At 32.9% G+C, this 20,780-nt stretch overlaps 1 protein-coding gene across 1 annotated transcript in view; it reads left to right on the top strand.

Moving 5' to 3' along the window:
* LOC145332496 (nephrin-like) overlaps positions 1-20,780 on the top strand; it is a 195,992-nt gene that overhangs the window by 45,096 nt on the left and 130,116 nt on the right. Inside the window, exon 11 of the mRNA XM_080177499.1 lies at positions 7,329-7,437. Coding sequence (XP_080033625.1) covers positions 7,329-7,437 — 109 coding nt within the window. The remainder of the gene's footprint in view (positions 1-7,328; positions 7,438-20,780) is intronic.

The following is a 20,780-nucleotide window of genomic DNA, read 5'->3' as shown; positions in this document are numbered from 1 at the left end:
TTTTCCTTTATCACACTAGAGCTAGAAGGAAAGAAGCTTGTAATTCTTTATTTGCTAAAAATACCCCTGTTAAATGCTATGGAGTAGCTCCGCTCCGGTGTGTGTGTGTGTGTGTGAAATCTCCTGTCCTTGCAACGCGCGTCCGCACCGTCAAATCCGCGCACACGGGGAAAACGCGCTCTCACCCCTCAACTCGCTCTCTCATTGGTCCGCTTCGTCCGTTGAATTTATGATATTTTCCGCACTCTGTTGCGCTACCCGTGAATGGCGCTCTGTGTGTCCGATCGCTAGCCCCACACTACAGACAGACTTAGTCTAGTGTGGGTAGGAAGGGGGAAGCGCGTGAGGGGACGGGGGTAACTCCGTCCGTTTCCCCTGTGAGGGAGGGAGGTAACTGTGTGCTGGTGTAATAGTGCCTTTTCTTCTTAATCCTAGGCTTATCTATTATATCACCCTGATTGTATTTGCCTTCAATGGAGAGGGGCTCCTCCCTTTCCCTTGGAATAAGGGGTGTATTGTTGTTGTGCTGTGGGTTTGAGATGTTGTGATTGTATATCAGGGTCTTTATTATATTACATCTAGCTTCTATTTTTGTCCTTATCACAAGTACATAACAGATTTGTTTACCAACTCTGTTCTATTTTTAGCTGTTATCACAATACACAATAAATCCAAGCCTGTTCTATTCTTAGATTTATCACAACACAACAATTTGTTTGCCAAGCTTTGCTCATAAATCTATTGTTTAGCCATCACACCAGGGTGGTAATCCCTGCAATGTAACATAATATCTGTTTTTCTAGATGGGTGGCTGCGTTGTAGCCTCTCAGGATACTTGGAGTTGACGTAGTTTTTCTCTGTTCTGGTGCACTACACTCGTATGTTAGCTCGCAGCTTGCAGCTATGTGGCATGTTTCAGCCTATCGGCGGCAGGGAATGTCCCGTCCTGCTAGCGCCGCTGATCCAAATCCGGCTGATGGCGGCAGGGAATGTCCCGTCCTGCTAGCGCCACTGGTTCGGATCCTGCTATTTATTGCAGTAAAGTTGGCCTATTTCCAGCCGTTTACACTTATTTGGCTTGTTTCAGCCGGTCCGCAGGCCTGTTTCAGCCCTTTGAGCGCTCAATTCTCCGTTAGATATCGGCGCTGCTCGCGGTTATTCGTCAAATTTCGCTGTCTCGCTTCCACAACTGCCGGATGCAGAGTTAAACTTTGCTGTCCAGGGTGGGTAATTCAGGTTGCTTGCGTCAGTTTTGCCAGATTCACTGCTGGGAGTACCTTAGCCTCAGATGCGCGTCTGCTCTACACTTGTGGTTCGCCGTAATCTCACACAGCTGTCACCAAAGTTGTGGTATCCGCCGAGGATAAATGGCAGACACCGGAGTTCAATTAGATTACGGCAGTGTAACAGACGTGGACACCTTACTATAGAGAAGCTACGCTTCTCTAGCATTCACTAGATAATGATCAACATCTATTTCAGTTGTCACTTTATTGAAGGTTTAAAAGATACTAAAGCTATATACAACAAACAATAGTTACATGGATAGGAATAAATAATCATAACATAAAAGCATCATAATACATATACAATGGTCAGTTTGGGCAATAATGATCCCCCATCCCTGAAAAGGGTGGGGGAGAATTAAGAATACAGTTAACCATAATAAACATGACAGATTCAATCATTAATTGTAAGCATAGGGAGGGGGTCGCTAGACCCCTTCCCCAGGACTCGGGGGAGGGCCATTGACCCTCCACCGAACCCTAGATCAGGGGTGCCATAGGCATGGCTCACGGTTGCCGAATACCACAATGGGTGCATAAAATAAGAAGGATAATGCAAAAAGTATTCACCAAAAAAGGTTAACTTAAAGTGTTTTTAATAAGTTTAAAATGTTTGGTGCCTTAAAAAAGGTATTAAATTAATGGAACCCATTTACATTATCTGTCATATTTTAAGCACTTGTTTTTGTATACCAACATGATCCAATTCTGAGGTACCCTACTATACACTCACAAATACATATTATAATATACTTGATAGCATAAATATGTAGACAGGAGAGGTTAGATGTCTTATGTATAAGTAACAGGTTGTTTGTCTGTCTGTGAGTACGAAAGAATTCCATAAATGTTTGACCTATATGGGGTTCTCCTTTACACTGTAGCTTCTCATAGGTCTTGGAAAGGTTTAGGGGAAGGGTACCACCACTATTCCAAGAGAAATCACCCTTCCAAAAATATACCCACCCCCCCACTTCAAGTGCCCCTGAAGGCGTTTAGGGGCATAGCCACTAGTAAAATTATAAAATAACTACCTGAGAAATGGATTTCTAAAATGAATATATGGTCAAATTTGAAGAGAAGATTTAATTTTTCCCAATGTGTGTTAACAATTACTATATGTCCATGAAATAACGACTGTTGAAATGTTTTTATTTAAATTTATCTAACCTCCCCACCCCCCTTTTGATAATGTTAAGGCATTTTTTAGAGGGGGGTTTCTAGGCTTCTTAAGAGTTTCATATCTTTGATCTAACCCTTTAAAGTAACCTAAAGCCTGCCCAAGACTAATAAAAAGTTTTTAGAAGAGATAGATCTTGATGCCGTTTATGAGAGCTTATAGGACATACATGTATACAAACATACACTCTACAATAATCAAGAAGAAAAGAAAGATAGAACTTTTAAATTCTTTACTAAATGTAAGTAGTAATATTTGATATTTAATATTTTAAAAGGCGGATTTAGATTATTTATAAATCCTCAAAATATGTTTAATACGAGTTTATATGAAAGTATTATAAACATTTTTTGTCGCAAAAATATGTAAAAGTATAAAAGTTCATTTCTCATATATGAAGTTTAGAATTTTAAACATAATAAATGGCCATTTATTTGTAAAATATTACTTTTCAACAGTGCATTTCAACAAAGGAGAGGAAAGAAGGAGAATAGTTTTAAAAGAAATTTCAAATTTTATCATATATGGAGAATATACGGGGATATTATGACAGGGAAAAAATTGCCGTCAATTGCTTGCTAACATGGAACTCGTTTATTGGCCAGTTTTTTCATCCAGTGGGAAAGGAGGGGATGTGGAAAAGGTGTTGAAGGAAGAATCGTGATTTTAGCTCAGTGCAAGTTTTACTTTATTAGAGTACATGAAAATCTTGTGTATGATCTAAATAATAATATATATCGATTATTTTATCTTAAATTCCTAAAAAAATAGGCAAGAAAAAGCTATTATGTACCTAGCCTAATGTAAAATATACAGATTTATTTTTGTCAATCTACTTAAAACTGCTAAACCACTGAAATGCATTTATTTATTTTTTAAGGAAGCTCACTAATGATCCTATGTTAAATGGGTTAAAGGTTTATAGGGATGTTTTAAAATTTTAAGGTGGGTAAAATGAGGTTTTCAAAATTTGAGGGGGGTAAAAAACCCTTTTCCACTCCCCCTTGGACATCTATGCACTAGATTGGATTGACACCTGACATGCTTAGGCCAGGCTTAGAAAACAACTTTTAAAGTTCTTCTAGATACAATGGATTATGCTAATATGACGTCATTTGAGACATTTCGGCCAAAACTTTTTAAATTTATCCACTTTATGGGAACTATAAAGAGCCGCAAAAAATATTATATATTTTTTTCAGAATACATGTCCTCTTTTACCCTAATATAATGCATTTTTAGCATACAACTAAAAAAACATTTACAGTATCTTTTACAAAACAATAGAGAGAAGAAAAAAATGCTTTTGCCTCGCACTCTGAATACTAAATAAGACTGCCTTGCTCTTGGTTGCCAAGGAATAAAAACTAAAAAACTAAAAAAACAGGATTATGATCAAATACCTAATAACCTATGGAACAGAAAACAGCAGGATTAAAGCTACTGCAATTCCATTCGTCTTTCTCTCATTTTCTATACGTTAAAAATATAATTAGGTATTCTTCATAATTATTCTTAGGCAGGAATAGAATATTTTTAATATTACAATTCGGACGGCCATATTAAGTCAGAAAACTTTACTTGTTTATCCATGCATGTAAGGAGGAAATATGGTAATACTAGAGGCGGCGTTCTAAAATTATCCCGCTATTGGCTAGATTGAATGTTAATCTTTTTCTTACATTGTCTTTTCCCCTACTATTAACCTTTTTCTTTCATTGTATTTTTTGTTTCAAATTATCGTCCTTAAAAGGGTTAAAATGTTTAGTTAAATGTTAGTTTTAGTTTAATATCTGAACACATTATCAAGGCGTCGCTAGTATCAAATTATATTAAAACTAAGTTTTCTTTGATTTACTATTTTATAAACTTAATTTTTTTATTTTATGAATATAAATTAAATACTTTAATATAATTCAAATAGCAACATGAAATAAAAAATGAATTTATTCTTCAAAGAGTAAAATAATGGGTCTTATTGTTCTGGTCAATGAGAGTTTATTATGGATTATTGGAGCACTATAAGTTTTTAACGCTTATCAATTGGAAAACTTGAGCTCATTTATAGACATTTATTTCCTATATAGATCTGTCATGGGTCTTGATGCAATAAAGCAGGCCGTTTTGTAAAATGTTAAAAATTGGAAGATTTAATTAAATAAAAGTTGTTGCAGATATAAGTATAGAATGACTATTATTAAGTATTTTGACTGTTAAAAGTGTTTAAATATCTATAAATAGTTCAGAAAAAGAGGCGAAGTTTCTTGTAACAAGGTTGTATTAAGTAGTTATTGGTCAAAGTTTATTAGGGATTACTACACTATTAATTATAATATATACACTGCAATATGCAGTACATATGTGTATATGCATTTATAAACTACATACACACACACACACACAAACCACAATAAAGAGAAGACAATGACCGATAAATTTATGTTCATCCACAATGATGATACACAAAATTATCCTTTTTGTAAATTACAATAAGTGGTTGAAACGTTTGGACACTAAACTTTATTAACCAAACAATTAAAATTCTATGATAGTTATTATGAAAGTTGTCAAGCCAACGAATAAGAAAACGTTATTTGGACTAGTGTAATAAGCAGCCCAATATCCCTTTCCTCCCTGCCATATTTGACTACACACACATACACAGAACTACACATATTCACACATACGCACACACAAACACACACACACTATATTTGCCTTATTGATTACTGTATAAAACAAATGGTATATTAATACACTATTAACACACGGTCTATCTGACAGTTAATCTACATCTCTATACTGTGGAAAAATAATGGACTTTTATGTGGTATTGATTATTATATTTTTCATAAATAATATTTCACTTAAACTGAGGCATTATTCCTTTTCTATAATTACTGTTTTAGTTATTTATCGCATCGTATCATAGACAGCTTTCCACGGATATAAAATTATAAGATTAAAACCAGTTTTGTTGTCCTGATGGGCCAAGGACCCGGGTTAACAAAACTGATATTAGTTCTATGATTTTTTTACTTAAATTTTGTAGGAAAATTGTCAGTAATACTATGCTAAACATGATTTTCAGTATGGCGGAGAAGCGATTCTAATCCATCAGATATTAATCGGTTTCGAAGCCATACTGTGTAAGAGTTTACTGTTCTTTATTATTCTGCACCTTTAATGAAAATAATTACTCTTGTTTATCTGTTTCTTGCAGGATAGCTGACACTCTACAAAGGTGTTATTGTGTTGCTAATTTAGTCAGGGATCGAAAGAGATGAGACAATGGCCAATTAATTGAGGTACATCTCCAATTACCTATTCTGTAGATTAAAATTAGTGGTTGAAACGTTTGGACACTCAACCCTGAACCAACCATTTAAAATTATATAAAAGTCCCCAAGGACAAGGAAAAGTTATTATAAGACTTTGGAAACTAGTGTAATAAACAGCCCAATGTCCCCTCCCTCCCTGCTACAAATGTGTGATTATGTTGCTAATTTAGTACATCAATATATTAGGATTGATTGGGTACATCAAACATTGGACTGGGGATGTTTAATAATGTTATGCTTTTTGTATGTATGTTTTTGCAGGAAGGGAGGGTACATTGGGCTGTTTATTACGCTACTTGTCCCCAAAAATTTATCATAAAGTTTTCTTACTCGTTGAATTAACAACTTTGGGAACTTTTATTAAATTTGATTTAGTGTAATTTTCAGAATGGGTAATTTTGTTTAGCATTATTGGGGATGTACATAAATTTATCGGCCATTGTCTTATCCCTTTAGATCTTTGATGTGTGTGTTAGTATTGATAATTTTTTGTCCAATTTGGGCTCCGAATCCAAATTTATTTCTGCTGGATTAGAACCAGTTCTATGGCAAATCAAAAATTATCATGTATTTGAGATTATTAAAGAGAATTTGTCACTAATAATAAAAACAAAACTGATTTTAAAAATCTTCTTAAAATTTGTTAATTAAATTTAGGAACAATTACATTTTTTTTAAAGAATATCTTTGGGTAAGAAATCAAAGAAAGAATAATCAAATCTTATAAAAAGAATCTAAACAAATTTTTGAATTTTGCAAAAATGTATTTGCAAAATACACAAAATTTATTTGTACAAAATTTGTTTAAATAAGTACATAGCTCTTAGGGTATAAATAATTCAAATTTCGTCTGGATTATTTATTAATATTTTATTTATATTTAAATTTGCAAATGCGCAGCTTTTCTATAGTGCTTTGCATCACCCACAGATGAATAAAAAAAAATAATTAAATTTGGTCATTGAAGTTATTTTTTTACCTAATTTTCAACTTTTTTTTAGCTAGGTCTGTCTGTAAGTTACAATATTACCCGTTCTACTAAGATAAGAAAATTGAAAAAAATCTCACTTATAATCAAAACAGTCGTTTACTTGTAATTGCTGCGCCATAAAGTAAATAAATTGTCCTGTTCTTTTATCTCTTTGAATGGTAGTCCTTGTTAGTTTTCAGTTTAATGTTACAAAAGTATGAAAACATAAACATATGTGATTAAGCCAATGGCGTGCCCCTGGTATTGTAAGGGGAGTGTTAATACGCTTTTGTTTAAGTTTAAGACACTGTATTTGTATAAATCAACGAAGCTATCTAGAGTAGTGTTAAAAAAACTAATGTACGTGTGTTCTTGTAAAAACAAGGATGACAACATCCTTAGGTAGCAAAGCACAAAATAATCATTTATATTTTGTATAATGACTGACGAACAGACGGACAGACATACGTACATTTATAATTATAGAGTAGCTTCGCTACTAAAAATACATCATATCCAAAAATATCTAATTTTATTTATCTTTTTTTCAGCTATCCAAGAGTCTGTGAGTAAATCCGCGCGACCAGGCACCTATGACACAGAGAAAACTCTTATTTTCACCCCGTCAGAGAAACACCATGGGGCCAAGATTACCTGCAGGTTAGCTAGTGGCGATTTCTCTGCTTAAAAGAGTCCTTTTTTATTTTGTGTATGTTGTAAAAAGTCAAAACATCATAAATTACATTGCAAATGTGCCACTAGGGGCACATGAGAGAAGAAGGAGATTATACACTTTCAAAATAGGCGTTTATGAATATTTTCAGAACCAAATCTTTTTAATTGGTGAGGGAGTGATGCTCTGAAAATTGTAGTCACATCGGCCTCATAATTAAAAAGGGACAATCATCCAACTGCTAAAGAAATTGAATTTTGAGAATTTTTATTGATGAATTAACATCACATATAATAGGATGTGAAATGAGTAAATATAGTAATGATTTTTTTAAACCTTCTTATTATATAAAGTTTAATTTTTATTTGTTTGTCCGCTTTAATTCTTCTAAACACTGAAAGTATAGTGTTTCAGGATATTTTATGATTAGATTATTTAAGTCCTGGGATGGTGTTAGGATATTTTTCACCCCCTATTTTAGAATAAGAAGTCTTCAGATGTTTGTAGATGTAAATGGTAATAACTTATTGTTTGTTCAAACAAATACATGCATGAAGCTAGTCTACAGAAATAGATAAAGGTTCCTAGATGTGAATTGCATCAAATTAAGACTCTTGCATCAAGTTAAATCTATATTTTTTTCTGCTTGGTAGTTTAAACCCAACTTATACCAATAGCGAAACTAATTCGAAAAAAAATCATGAAACCTATACGTGGTTTTCAGCTATCGTTGGGGGGCAACATAGAGTGAAATTGACGACCTCTCCATTTGCCCCTCAAATATTATTTAAGATTTATTTCACTTGTTGGTTGTACCTTATACCTGGTTTGAACCTATAAAGGTTTTCCTTGGCCTTACATAGAAATAAAGAAGCGATGTGTAAGATTTGAGATACCCCAAGAAATTTTGTAGGATTTAAATTAGTGCAGCTGCTCTATAAGTAGTGCCTGTCCACATTGTACGTATTATTTCTCAAATATGATAAGGATATTCTTGTTATCTGATATTTTATTGCAATTGCTCTGATTTTTTCCTTAATATTGATCTTAATATATTGAAATAGGTAAATGTAGAAGAAAATAGGCACCTCAGTTTTCCGCCATTCAAAGTGGCAGTTGTTTTAGAATCTTCATTTCTTCTTTGTTAATAATCATTACAACACGATTTTCTTGAAATGCCTTATACCCCATCCTTAATATTTATGTAAATACATCCATAACTATGGTAAGTATAATGGTAACTAGTTACAAGTTACCCTTAGGGGGTGTGCAATACATTCCGCTAAAGTGTCATGGCTTCATTCTTTAACAGCCAAAAAAAGACAATTGCAAAACTAAATGATTCAAGTTTAGAAGTTTGTGCTGTAAATATATTCTTATATGAAATTAACAGGATCTCTCTCTTTCTGTACCAAAGGATCTCTATAACCGCTAAGCCGATATGGTTTTTCCTTTACAATGTAGATTCTCCCCAGAAACAATTTGAGGGGGAGGTGATTTTACTCGTTCTTTTTGAGACTAAAATAAATTGTGGGGGGACAAACTCACCTTCCTCCACCTTAAGTGCAACTAGAGGAATCTAGGGGAGGGGGGGGGGGTTGGAGGGAGGTGACCGATAGTATCTACAAAAAAAAAATGGACAAAAAAACAATACTATATGAGAGGCTGTGATGTGACCCCCACCCCCCTCCGGGGTATACACCATTCAAATAAACATAACCTTAAGCAAATATAAGTTATCCAAGTAATCATAGTTACCAACTACTAAGAATAGGGATGCTACTACAAATTTATTTTGAGATTCACAAGAAGATTTGTTTTAGAGATATTTTCTCGTATTTATTCGAATCCGGTGGATAGGAACCGGTTCTCATCCATACAAAAAAACTATGTCCAGCATCGTATTATATCCAGCTTTCTACAAATAAAAAAAATGAACAATCATAAGATTTAAACCAGTTTTTTTAGACCGTGCCTTCGGCACCTCGGGGCTAAAAAAACTGGTTTTACTTTTAATCTTATAATTGTACGTTCTATATCCGCGGAAAGTCGTTTATAATATTATGAAAGAAATAACTATTAATGCTTCAGAAAAAATTAAAAGAAAATCGCGAAATTTTTTTAAAGAAAAAGTTGGAAGTTTTTTTTCTAAAAAATTAAAGATAGGTTAATAAATTAAAATGAAAAAAAAACATTGAAAATAATTGATAAAAATCTACCAATAAAAATTTACAAAGATGTTAATGATTATCTTTCTAGGGCTCCGTGTAATATGTCTATATAAATTTCTATAATATGAAGAAGTTGATAGTCATTCCAGTAAAGGCGCTAACATTAAACCCATTGAGACCTTTTTTAAGGGAAGCTTCACAATTACCTTATTTTATTATCATTTAAGTCTTCCCTCTCCCACCCCAATTCAATTTTTAGCCCCTAGAAGCTAGGGGTTCAGTCGCTAGTTATTATAATTGATAAAATCTCCTTTCCATTCAAAACGTTTTGGACAGACATTTGAAATTGTAGAGTATCTCTAATACCAAAGAAAAGAACATAAAAACATAATTTTGTTTTAAATGTTAAATGTTTTGAATATTTGTAGGCCCATTAGAAAATAAGTAAATGCAAAATGTTTTTATATTGTGTGCATTTACATATTAGATAAACGGATATGTAAAAAATTTATTTTCTAAACGGATGATTTTCTATAATTAGGGTAAGTACTTTAAATCGTCAATATAACGAATACTTTTTTAAATTGTAGGATCGTTATCAAACTGAATAACTTAATAGATCAATAATAAGCTAAATTGTATATAAAAAAACAAGGATGACAACATCCGTAAACGCGAAGCTTTACAACTAGGAAGGATAAAAGCTATTAATATTGTACCTTGTTGTCCGAGAATCATTATTAAAAAAATCATATGAATAAGATAATTAAAGTATACAAAAAGTTGTTGTCAAAAAAGAAAAAAAAATCTGCATGAACGTATGGCCTTTCTGGCAACGAAAATCGTGTTGAAACGCTTCAAAATCGTACCTAAATGCTTTAGGAATCATAATGAAAAGTTTAAAGGCGATAGGACGATTTTAATTACAGAAAAAACAGAGAAATAGAACAAGCAGATAGATTGACAAATGGACAAGCAAACGAATAAAGAGTTATGCGGACAGATGGACAGACAAACATTAATAATTAATAAACAAGGATGACAACATCCATAAAAGCGAAGCACTAAAACGGTAGAACAAACGGACATTAACACTTGCATAGTGTCAGAACTGAATAATCATAATATAAATGTATAAGAGTCAAAGTAAAATTGTAAGTAAATTTGTTGAAAAACTGCTTGATTCAGGATAATGTTTATGGACATACTTATATTTTTAGGACTTGATTATAGAGTTGCTTCGCTTATTACATTATACTTTGTTGTCCCAGGAATCAATATACCAAAAAATCAGATCAATCGGATGGACACAGTAATAGTGTCTGACTGATTATGACGTAACAAAAAAAAATTAGCCAATGAGAGGCCGTTATTGACACCATGGAAACTGTCTTAATTTTTTATAACTTTTGCGGAACATGTTCCAGTGACGTCATATTTTTCTTTCCCGAAAAAGAGAAGGGGGGAAGAAAATCTCTTCAAAAGAGATGGGGAAAACCCCCTTTTCTCCCATCTCTTTTTTCTTCCCCCCTTCCCTTTTTTTTATTTCCCCCTTCCCTTTTTCGGGAAAGAAAAATATGACGTAACTGGAACATGTTCCGCAAAAGTTATACAAAATTGGGACAGTTTCCATGGTGTCCCGTTATTGACCAAATGGTAAAATTTATAGTGGCCTCTCATTGGCTAATTTTTTTGATACGTCATAATCAGTCAGACATTATTACTGTGTTCCAATCGGATGATAAGATCACATAACAGTTTGTTGTTAAAAAAGTAAAAAAATCAACATGTTTAAAATGGACGTACGGACATTTTGGTGATGATTATAGAGTTGCTACGCTTTCTAAATCGCACCTAACTATAAAAGGAATCACCATGCAAAATTTGAAATCGATAGGACAATTCTAACATGCCTAAATTAACGAAGCATTAATTAACATTAAGCTATCCGTTACGGACGTACGGGCGGACGGACGGACCGACCCTAATTATAGAAAAGCTTCGCTTTTAATAAGTGAGAGAGATAGGAACAGTTTTTATTATAAAAAAACTATTCCCTTCTCCCACCCCCATATGTTTTTACATACACTGAAATGTTGATATTTTACACAAATATTCCAGTTAAAAGATTATTTTAAACTAAAGATGCACTACTCTGAATTTTATAAATAAGATAAACTTAGCAAAGGAAAAAGATATTTTTCAGTATGACTTCGAAACCGACTAATGTTCGCTGTATTAGCACCGGTTTTCAGCCGTCTTTAAAAATCACATTACAGACAATTTTCCACTAATATATAAAAATCTTTTGATTGATGCCAGTTTTGTTAGCCCGAGGGAATCTTATAATTTTTCATTTTAATATCCGCGGAAATCTGTCTATCATACGATGCGATAAATAACTATTCCACTATTGGTCTGAATTTGATAAATATCCGCAGAATTAAAATCGGCTGGGAGCCATACTGAAATATCATGAATCGCAGAGAATTTTAGACAAGTCAATTGTATGTATTGTATATTGTGGAATCAATTTCTGTTTGGTTGTCACCTAAAAACTGTCTATAATACGATGCGTTAATAACAATTAAATGATACAGTGTCCGCTTATTTAAAACCTTTCCATAAATTTTAATTACTACTGGTAAATTAAAAATTAAGTAAAACCTATATGAAACTAAAATACATTAGTAACTTAAAATTCATAATACAGAGAAGAATTTTTACAGTCCTAGGATGGTTTTAGGCTATTTTAAAATAGAAATAGAGAAAAGCTATCACAGTTAGATGTAAAAGCACCCAAATTAAATAAGTAGAAATTGATTTGAGTTTAGATATTTAAAATTACATTATTGAATGTTTTAAATAAACATAGAAAGGCTGAACCAATAATCAAATCTGCATATACGGTGACAGTAAAATTCCGGGTTATATTATGTACAGTATATATCTTGTACATATGGGATTTTCTCGAGTTTTGCAAATATTTAAGAATTTACTAAATAAATAATGAAAAAATATTAATAAAACTAAATATTCTTTAAACGTTTATAAGCAGTATTTTGAACTCTTGTGAGCTCAGTGACGTTTCGGGTACAAGTCATCTAATGTCACCTTTAGCATACTCTGCGTTTGAAACGTGCTCAATCATCCAGGGTATTAAGAAAGGTAACATCCATCAGACAACTAACTCTGTGAATGCATGATCTTTGTGTTAAAGTCCGAACAGTTAATGGTAATGAGTTGCCCCTGTTTTGTGCCAAGGCATTCCCCAAACTCTAACATTTATTATCGTGCATTTGACTTAATTATGAAACGATGTTAAGCCGAGCTTCGAACCTTTTATCTTCTCGACACCCAATACACCCTTTAATTCTGTGTACATTCATGGACTAATGTATTCTCTTCACCCCTTATAAACTCACCAACATAACAGGATTACAGAGGTATGGCAATGGCCAATAAATCATTCATCCCCCTAATTCTTACATGTGTACATTCATGCCTTTAGTAACTTATATATAAAAAATACTTGTCCACTCCCTTACAACAAACATGCACATTTAGGAATTAGTTCAAAATATTTAATGTTTATTTAAATTTATGTATATTTGATTTTATCAAAGCATTTGATTACAAAATTAAAACTGCTCTAAACATTTTAATTTTGTCTTATTTGTCTAAATTGCAAATTATGTTTAAATTTAGAATAATTTGAATTAATTTTTAGTAGCGAAATTTTCTATAATTTGTAATATCCGTCTTTCCGTTTGTAAGAAATGATTAGGTGGAAACGTGCGACAAAGATGATTTTTTTTGTTGTGAAAATGTGCATTTAGTAAATAATTTTCTCGTATTCATTCGAATCCGGTGGATAAGAACCGGTTCTCATCCATACGAAAAAACTATGTCTAGCATCGTATTATATCCAGTTTTGTACGAATATAAAAATGTACAATCATAAGATTAAAACCAGTTTTTTTAGCCGTGCCTACGGCACCTAGGGGCTAAAAAATGGTTTTAATCTTATAATTGTACATTCTATATCCGCGGAAAGCTGTTTATAATACGATGCGAGAAATAACTATACTGGTATTATTGGTATGTTACAATATCCAATACCTAATTTTCGAAAAAGGTTTCTTAATTTTTAAGTTCTTTTATATTATGATAATGAATATCTGCTTTATAACCCAAATTTTTTTTTTGGTTTGCTTCATATGGATGTCAAATATGATTTTAAGCCAATTTCATATAAACTTATATATATTTTAAAATTTAGAAGCGATTTTAAAAATAAAATGTACTATAATAGGACAATCTCCTGCATATATGATTTTTAAATTAAGCTTGTTCTAGATAAAAGAAACGTAGCTTTTCTGCAACTGTCAAATACAATATTTTTACAAGAGTTTTGTAAAAATCTTTCCTATTAATAAAAACTGCACTAGTTATTGCTTTTGTTGTTATTTTATAACATACTAGCGGCTTCGCCCCTAGCCTCTAGAGGCTTTGCCTCAAGAGGTTTAATCAAACCAATTTTTCGTATTTTAGATTGAAAAGAAAAATTAAAAAAAATTTTTTTTGGGGGGGAGAAATTTTTATTACTTTTTTTTAGGGGGGGGGGGTATTTTTCATTTTTTTGGGGGGTTGGGGATGTCCCACCCCCCAAGAAAATAGTTATAAACCTTCCCGGGACCTATGAGAAGCTACATTGTATAGGGGAACCCGATCGGTTCAGCGGTTAGCGAGATCCTTCGCTGCAAACAAACAGACAAACAAACAGACAGACAGACAAACAGACAGACATCGTTCTACTTTGTATTATAGATGACTGTAAAGAAACAATTTCAAGTCTAGAATTATATTACTGGGTAGACTTCTATTAGTCTAGAAATAATTTTCGTTTGTCATAACTTCAATGTAAGATGCGGAAAGTGAAGTGTAATAATTTCATCCTCTCAATGTTTTTAGCGCCCTGGCGAATGTCTTTGGACGCGAGACAGCGCACAATGGCGCCAAAAAATGACGTCATTTAAAAGTTGTCCAATGAGAGGCCATTATACATTGCAATTGACCAATGGTAAAATATACACTCGCCTCTCATCGGTTATTTTATCGTATGACGTCATTTTTTTGTGCCATTTTGCGCTGTCTCTGTGCACGCCACTAATACAGTGTGTTTTTTTTATGAGAACTTTTTTGAAAGCAATTTTACCCCATTTATAGTTATTAGAATTTAATGATTAATGGCTTATTTTCTTCGTTTTTTAAGGCAATTAATAGAACAACAAAAAATATTTCAGTTTTTATTTAAAAAGTACAGTAAAATCTAAATTTCAAATATTAGGTGTCAACATATAAAAATGGTTTTAGCGCATTTTTCTTAAAAAAATGGATTTTCTGTAGTCGACTTAGGGGGGCCAGTACTCCCTCCCTGGTTGAGATATGACCTTCAAACTTTGATATGTTCTAGTACATGTCCCTAATAGTATCTGTATACATTTTTAGCTCTATATCTCAACTTTAAAGTGTTTAGCAGCCATTCTTGCAAAAGGTTGATTATTTGAGCATAAGAAAAATTCGCTAAAACCATTTTTAGATGTTGACACCTGAGTTTTGAATTTTAGATTTTACTGTACTTTTTAAATAAAAACTGAAATATTTTTTTGTTGTTCTATTATTTGCCTTAAAAAACGAAGAAAATAAGCCATTAATCATGTACAATCGGTTTGATAAATTGGAAAAAAATGACATTTTTTTCGGGTATAGTCCCTTTCGTCGCAACGCACCTTAAGGGGCGATTCTTCGTATTTTTCACAGAAGCTTTTCTCCTATTTATAGCCCCTAGCGGGGGGCTCTAACCCTGCGGGGCTAATTGCCTAACCCTGTGGGGCAATCACCTAACCCAATATAATCTAACCTAACCTAACCTATTACAAGCCATTTCAAAAATACGAAGGGGCGTTGCCACGAAAGGGACTATTCCCATTTTTTGTTGGTTGCTGCGTAATTTTTGTGCATTGTTGTCCTTGTGCGCATAATATCTCCATCTATATTCATGCTTTTACATATAAAATTCCTACCCAATTACTTTTCATACGGATTTTAGCATCTTCACACTAGGAGAAGAGGTGTGGATACAAAGTTGTAAACATATTTCCAGTATTTTAGCATCTTAACACTAGGAGTAGAGGTGTGAATGCAAAGTTGTAAACATATTTCCAGTATTTCAGCATCTTAACACTAGGAGAAGAGGTGTGGATACAAAGTTGTAAACATATTTCCAATATTTCAGCATCTTCACACTAGCAGAAGAGGTGTGGATACAAAGTTGTAAACATATTTCCAGTATCGCTTCGAAACCGATCAAAATACGGTGGATTAGAACCGGTTATCACCCATACTGAAAAATCATGTATCGTATCGTATTATATCAAGTTTTCTACGAGTATAAAAATATACAATAATAGTATCAAAACCAGTTTTTAAGCAAGTGCCTTTGGCATCTCGGGGCTAACAAAACTGTTCAGCTTTATACCTGCGAAAAGCTGTTCTTAATACTAAGCGATGAATAATTATAACAAATAGAAACATACGAAATCAAACATTTACTCCATTAATAGATCTGAATAGGCTAAACTTTCAAAACAATATTTTGATTTACTATTGCTGTCTTTTAGATTTTTCGTCCATCATTTAATATGATATTTTTGATTTTAGGCTAGATTTGTTATAAAAACTTGCTTATTTGTTGAAACAGAATAGACTTCCCTTATTTTCTCATATAAAGTGTTAAAAATGAATATGCTGGTGTTTCCAAGAATAAGCATCATGTAATGATTAAAAAAAACATTATAACTAATAAACATTAAAATTTTATGGAATAGGTAATTTTTTATACCATAAAAGTATTTTTTGTATACTTAAAAAACATACGTTAAGATACAATTTTTATCTTGTTTTTAATTTATATGGTAATACTGCTTCGCTTCACTAATTAAGATATTATTTTGCTATTTGATAAAAACTCATTTTTATGAGAACACACACTCCTTCTCTGTATTAATAAAAGCGCCCTGAAAATTTAAAAATGTGAAGTGACTTTTAAATGTGTCCATTTATGCATATACTTCCACAGAGACAAAGTATTTTGAACAAGGACAATTATGCCCAGAAGAAACCTGCGTAAATGATGCAAGCCTGCTGAAGCAGCAAATAGGGCCTAATAAATATTGACGCAATTCAGTGGCGTGCGAAGCACTTTGTCTAGGGGGGGGCATTTTTAAGATTTTGTAGAATTTTGCCCCCCCCTAAACCAAAGTGCCCGGGGGGGCACTTTGCTTTAGGGGGGGGCATTTTGATTATATATACTAATTTTAAATAAGGGCGTTTTAAGGGGTGGAATTATTTGATTATGGGCCTTCTAGTTCTTATCCCTTCCTCCCCATCCCTTCCCCCATCCCTATTTCCCATTTATATCCCACAACTCCCCCCCCATCTCTTCTCCCCCATCCCTTCTTCCCACCCTGCAATGACCGAAGGGAAGGGAGCTAGAAAGCATCTTAGAAAAAAAAGTACAGAAGATAATTTAACCTTCCCCCCCCCCCCCCACAACAAAACATTTTTTATGGGTGGAAGGGGATGTTATAAAATCTCAGCAGGAAGGATGAATAACCCCATTAAAAAAATTTTGTGGGGGGGGGGAGATAAAAACACTCATTTTGGAAATAATTTACCAAAAATTAACCTAATATGTAAAACTGATTTTAAATATTTCTTTATTGTATGACAACAAGGATGACAACATCTTTAAGTAGCAAAGCACAAAAAATCATTAATAAGAATACAGACAAGTAGATTTAAAAAGCATCTGTTGAAATAAATATATATTTTAGGTAGAAAAAGTCACAAATCCTTTTTCCTGTATGTTGTGAGATGACAGTCAAAGTAAATTACATACTGGATGCTCGAAACAGCGAGAAATTTTATTTTCTTTAATATTATAATCCACGAAAAAAATTATCGTACCATAAAAATCAAAGATATAAGGAATTATTTGTCCTTTCATCTACAGATATAAAAATCTCTTAGAAATATAGAAAACTTTGGGGTATAGTCTCTTTTGTGGCATTTCGTCATATTTTCATAGTAGCTTTTAATAGGTTATTCTAGGTTAAGTTAGGTCAGGTGATTTCCCCGCAGGGTTAGGCAATTGGCCCCGCAGGTGCTATAAATAGGTGAAAAGCTACTGTGATAATACAACGAAATGCACCTTAAGAGGCAATGTCACTAAAGGGACTATACCCAAAATTTAAAAGAAACAAAAATAGCCAAAAACGTCCTGAAAAGCAATTCGACCTCCATGAATTTTTAATAGTTAATTATACTCCATAATGATGGGAATGTTAACATTAAGTTTTAACCTTCTATCTTTAATTGCAGTTGAAAAAATCACATTTCCCCCTTAGCATTACGTACTGACAGCCATAGTGAATTATAGAGAAGCTAAAAAGTTATATCAACATATCCTACCCTCTTTAAATGGCACTTTAAAACTCTGTTAATTTTTTATTAAGTGGTGTTTCCAAGGATTTATAAGGGCAGTGTGTGAAGCGCACCTAAAAATATTTACTCCCCCTTTGAACTAAAATCAATTAAAGACAACAAGAGTGGCGTATTTTATCAAGTTAGGAGTATAGAGTGTAGTTAGTTTTTAAGGGTTTTTAATGAAAATTGCCATAAAAAAAACATGTCTTTTTGTAAGGGTATGTACACAAAAAAATGATAAACTTATTCTGAAAATAAAATGACATCATATATAGTTATTCATTTAGACAGACATACAGTGATGGGAAAAAGGTTTAGATAAATATCAACGCTGTTTCTTTTTTATATAAAATAACTTTTTGATTAAATATTTGTTGCAGGGATAAGGGATGGGAAACGTAGGAAAATATTATTTCAGGCCTATTTCAAGCCTGGGCCTAATATACCAGTTTTGGGATGACGCAGTGGTTCGTCCTAAACGATAATGAAAAAGCTGTGTGTGTGTGTGTAGATAAAGTATAGAATCAAATTCAGGTAGCTAGTTTAAAGTAAAAAACATAACTTTTTATAAACCTATATATTAATGGCTTTTGTTAAAATGAAGTTTTTTCTCTCCCAAAATTTTTTTATCTTTTACTTTGGTAATTTGAACTGTCAGAAAGCTATCGTTGGGTTTCCCTCAGACAGCTTTTAGTTTGTATTATTTGCATTTTTATTAATGAGTAAAAATTTTATTTGAAAATTTCATTGCTAATTAAAATTCAAAATAAATAAATTAATATGCACTTGGGTAACATTCTATCAAGTTCTTTGGATACTATTATGTAATGATAGATTTGTACTGTGTTGTATTGTACAAAAATTAGGGTTAAGGTGTTGTATCAATTCCGTACTAAATTTTTAAAATTCAAAATACAACATCTAATTTATAAACTACCAAATAAAAAATTCGTAGCTACCTTCTTTCCAAAAAAATAATCCTGTTATTTTTGTTTTTTCTATATGGCCCTTTTTTAATGTTTAACTCTAAGCAGATTTAATAATTAAACTAATGTGATCTAACACCATTTATATTTATTTTTTCGTAGCAGACGAAATCATTATTTTTTCTAGAATTGTCTGCTTCTAAAATTTCCGCCAATTGGTGATTGGTTGATACAAAACAAGCCCAAATCACAGAACACTATTGGTTTAGAGCGGTAGCCAATATGAGCCGTCCGCCAGTAAGGTCATTAAATTAGGCAAATGGTAAAAGTTGCATGATCCCTTTCAAAACCAGGCCGAGACCTAATTTATGGCCAGGTTTCCTATCCCTTATCCCTGATTTGTTGTTTATATACATGTTTTTATAGAAATAAAAAAAAATATACAATGTGATAAAAAGCAGAAACCATTTTTTCTTCAAATATGCAGGGAGGGAGGGGTTTTGGGCTATTTATTACACTAGTCCCCAATATTTCATATTAAATTTTCTTATTAGTTGGCTCAACAACTTTGGGGACTTTAATGGAATTTTGATTGGTTGGTTAATTAAGTCGAGTTTCCATACATTTCATCCACTAATTGTAATCTATATAAGGGGTAATTTTGTGTATCATCATTGGGGATGTACAAAATTTATTTGGTAAAAAGTTTATATTATACAAAATAAAATACTTCCTCTTACCTGGTTTGTTATGTTCAGTGAAAAAAGATTATAACCTAATTTCTACACTAACTAAAAAAATTGGTAAGGTTAAATGAATAGTAACTGTCTGGTTGGCGCGAAGCGCCAAAATTTTTTTTTGAGTATTTCTTGATCTTTTTTTTGGAAACTGGGATAGTTTTGCTTTTTGTAGGGTAGGGGGCAAAAAGGGGCATTTTTGTTGACCAGGGGGGGGCAAAATGGGGCATTTTTCAACATTTAGGGGGGGGGGCAGGGGGGGCGGTGGCTAGGGGGGCAGGGGGGGGGCGTTTTGGTCGCTAGGGGGGGGCGATTGCCCCAAATGCCCCCTTCGGTTCGCACGCCACTGACGCAATTCAATACAAATGACCAATTATAGGCCAGGATTGTAATTGACAAATTGTAAAATATATACCGGTCTATCATTGGTCATTTGTATTGTATGACGTCATTTTTTATTAGGCACTATTTGCTGCATCGCAGGGGAGGTTTCGGGTTCGAGTCTGGACCACACAGCGTCAAAATTGTACCTAATACTGCTATGTATGGCGCGTGACACTGATGATAATAAGAGAAAGTGGAAATGTCTTGACCCGTTAACATGCAAAACTCATTACAATGCACGGTTGGGACAGCTAAGGCAAAGGTCGTGTAATCAAAGAGTTGGTTGTTTGTTGGTTATTACTTTTCTTTCGATTAAGACTAACGTTTTAACTTAAAACCTCTGAATAATTTAAGAATATATATTTCTGTGGCTGCACATAATACACTCAATAAACCTTTTTATACACAATTTAAAATCAAAACCTTGCACATTTTTATATATTTTTAAAATGGATACAATATTATAAATTGGTGAATATTAAACTTTTTTTTATATTAAAGATTTCTCTAACAAAGGAATGAAATCATTCATAAAAGCGAACAAATTTTACCAACAATACAG

The sequence above is a fragment of the Acartia tonsa genome, chromosome 11, assembly GCF_053477335.1.
Source record: "Acartia tonsa isolate MP-2025a chromosome 11, ASM5347733v1, whole genome shotgun sequence".
Lineage (NCBI taxonomy): Eukaryota > Metazoa > Arthropoda > Copepoda > Calanoida > Acartiidae > Acartia > Acartia tonsa.
Note: the sequence above shows the minus strand (reverse complement) of the source record. Positions and strands in the feature narration are given on the sequence as shown.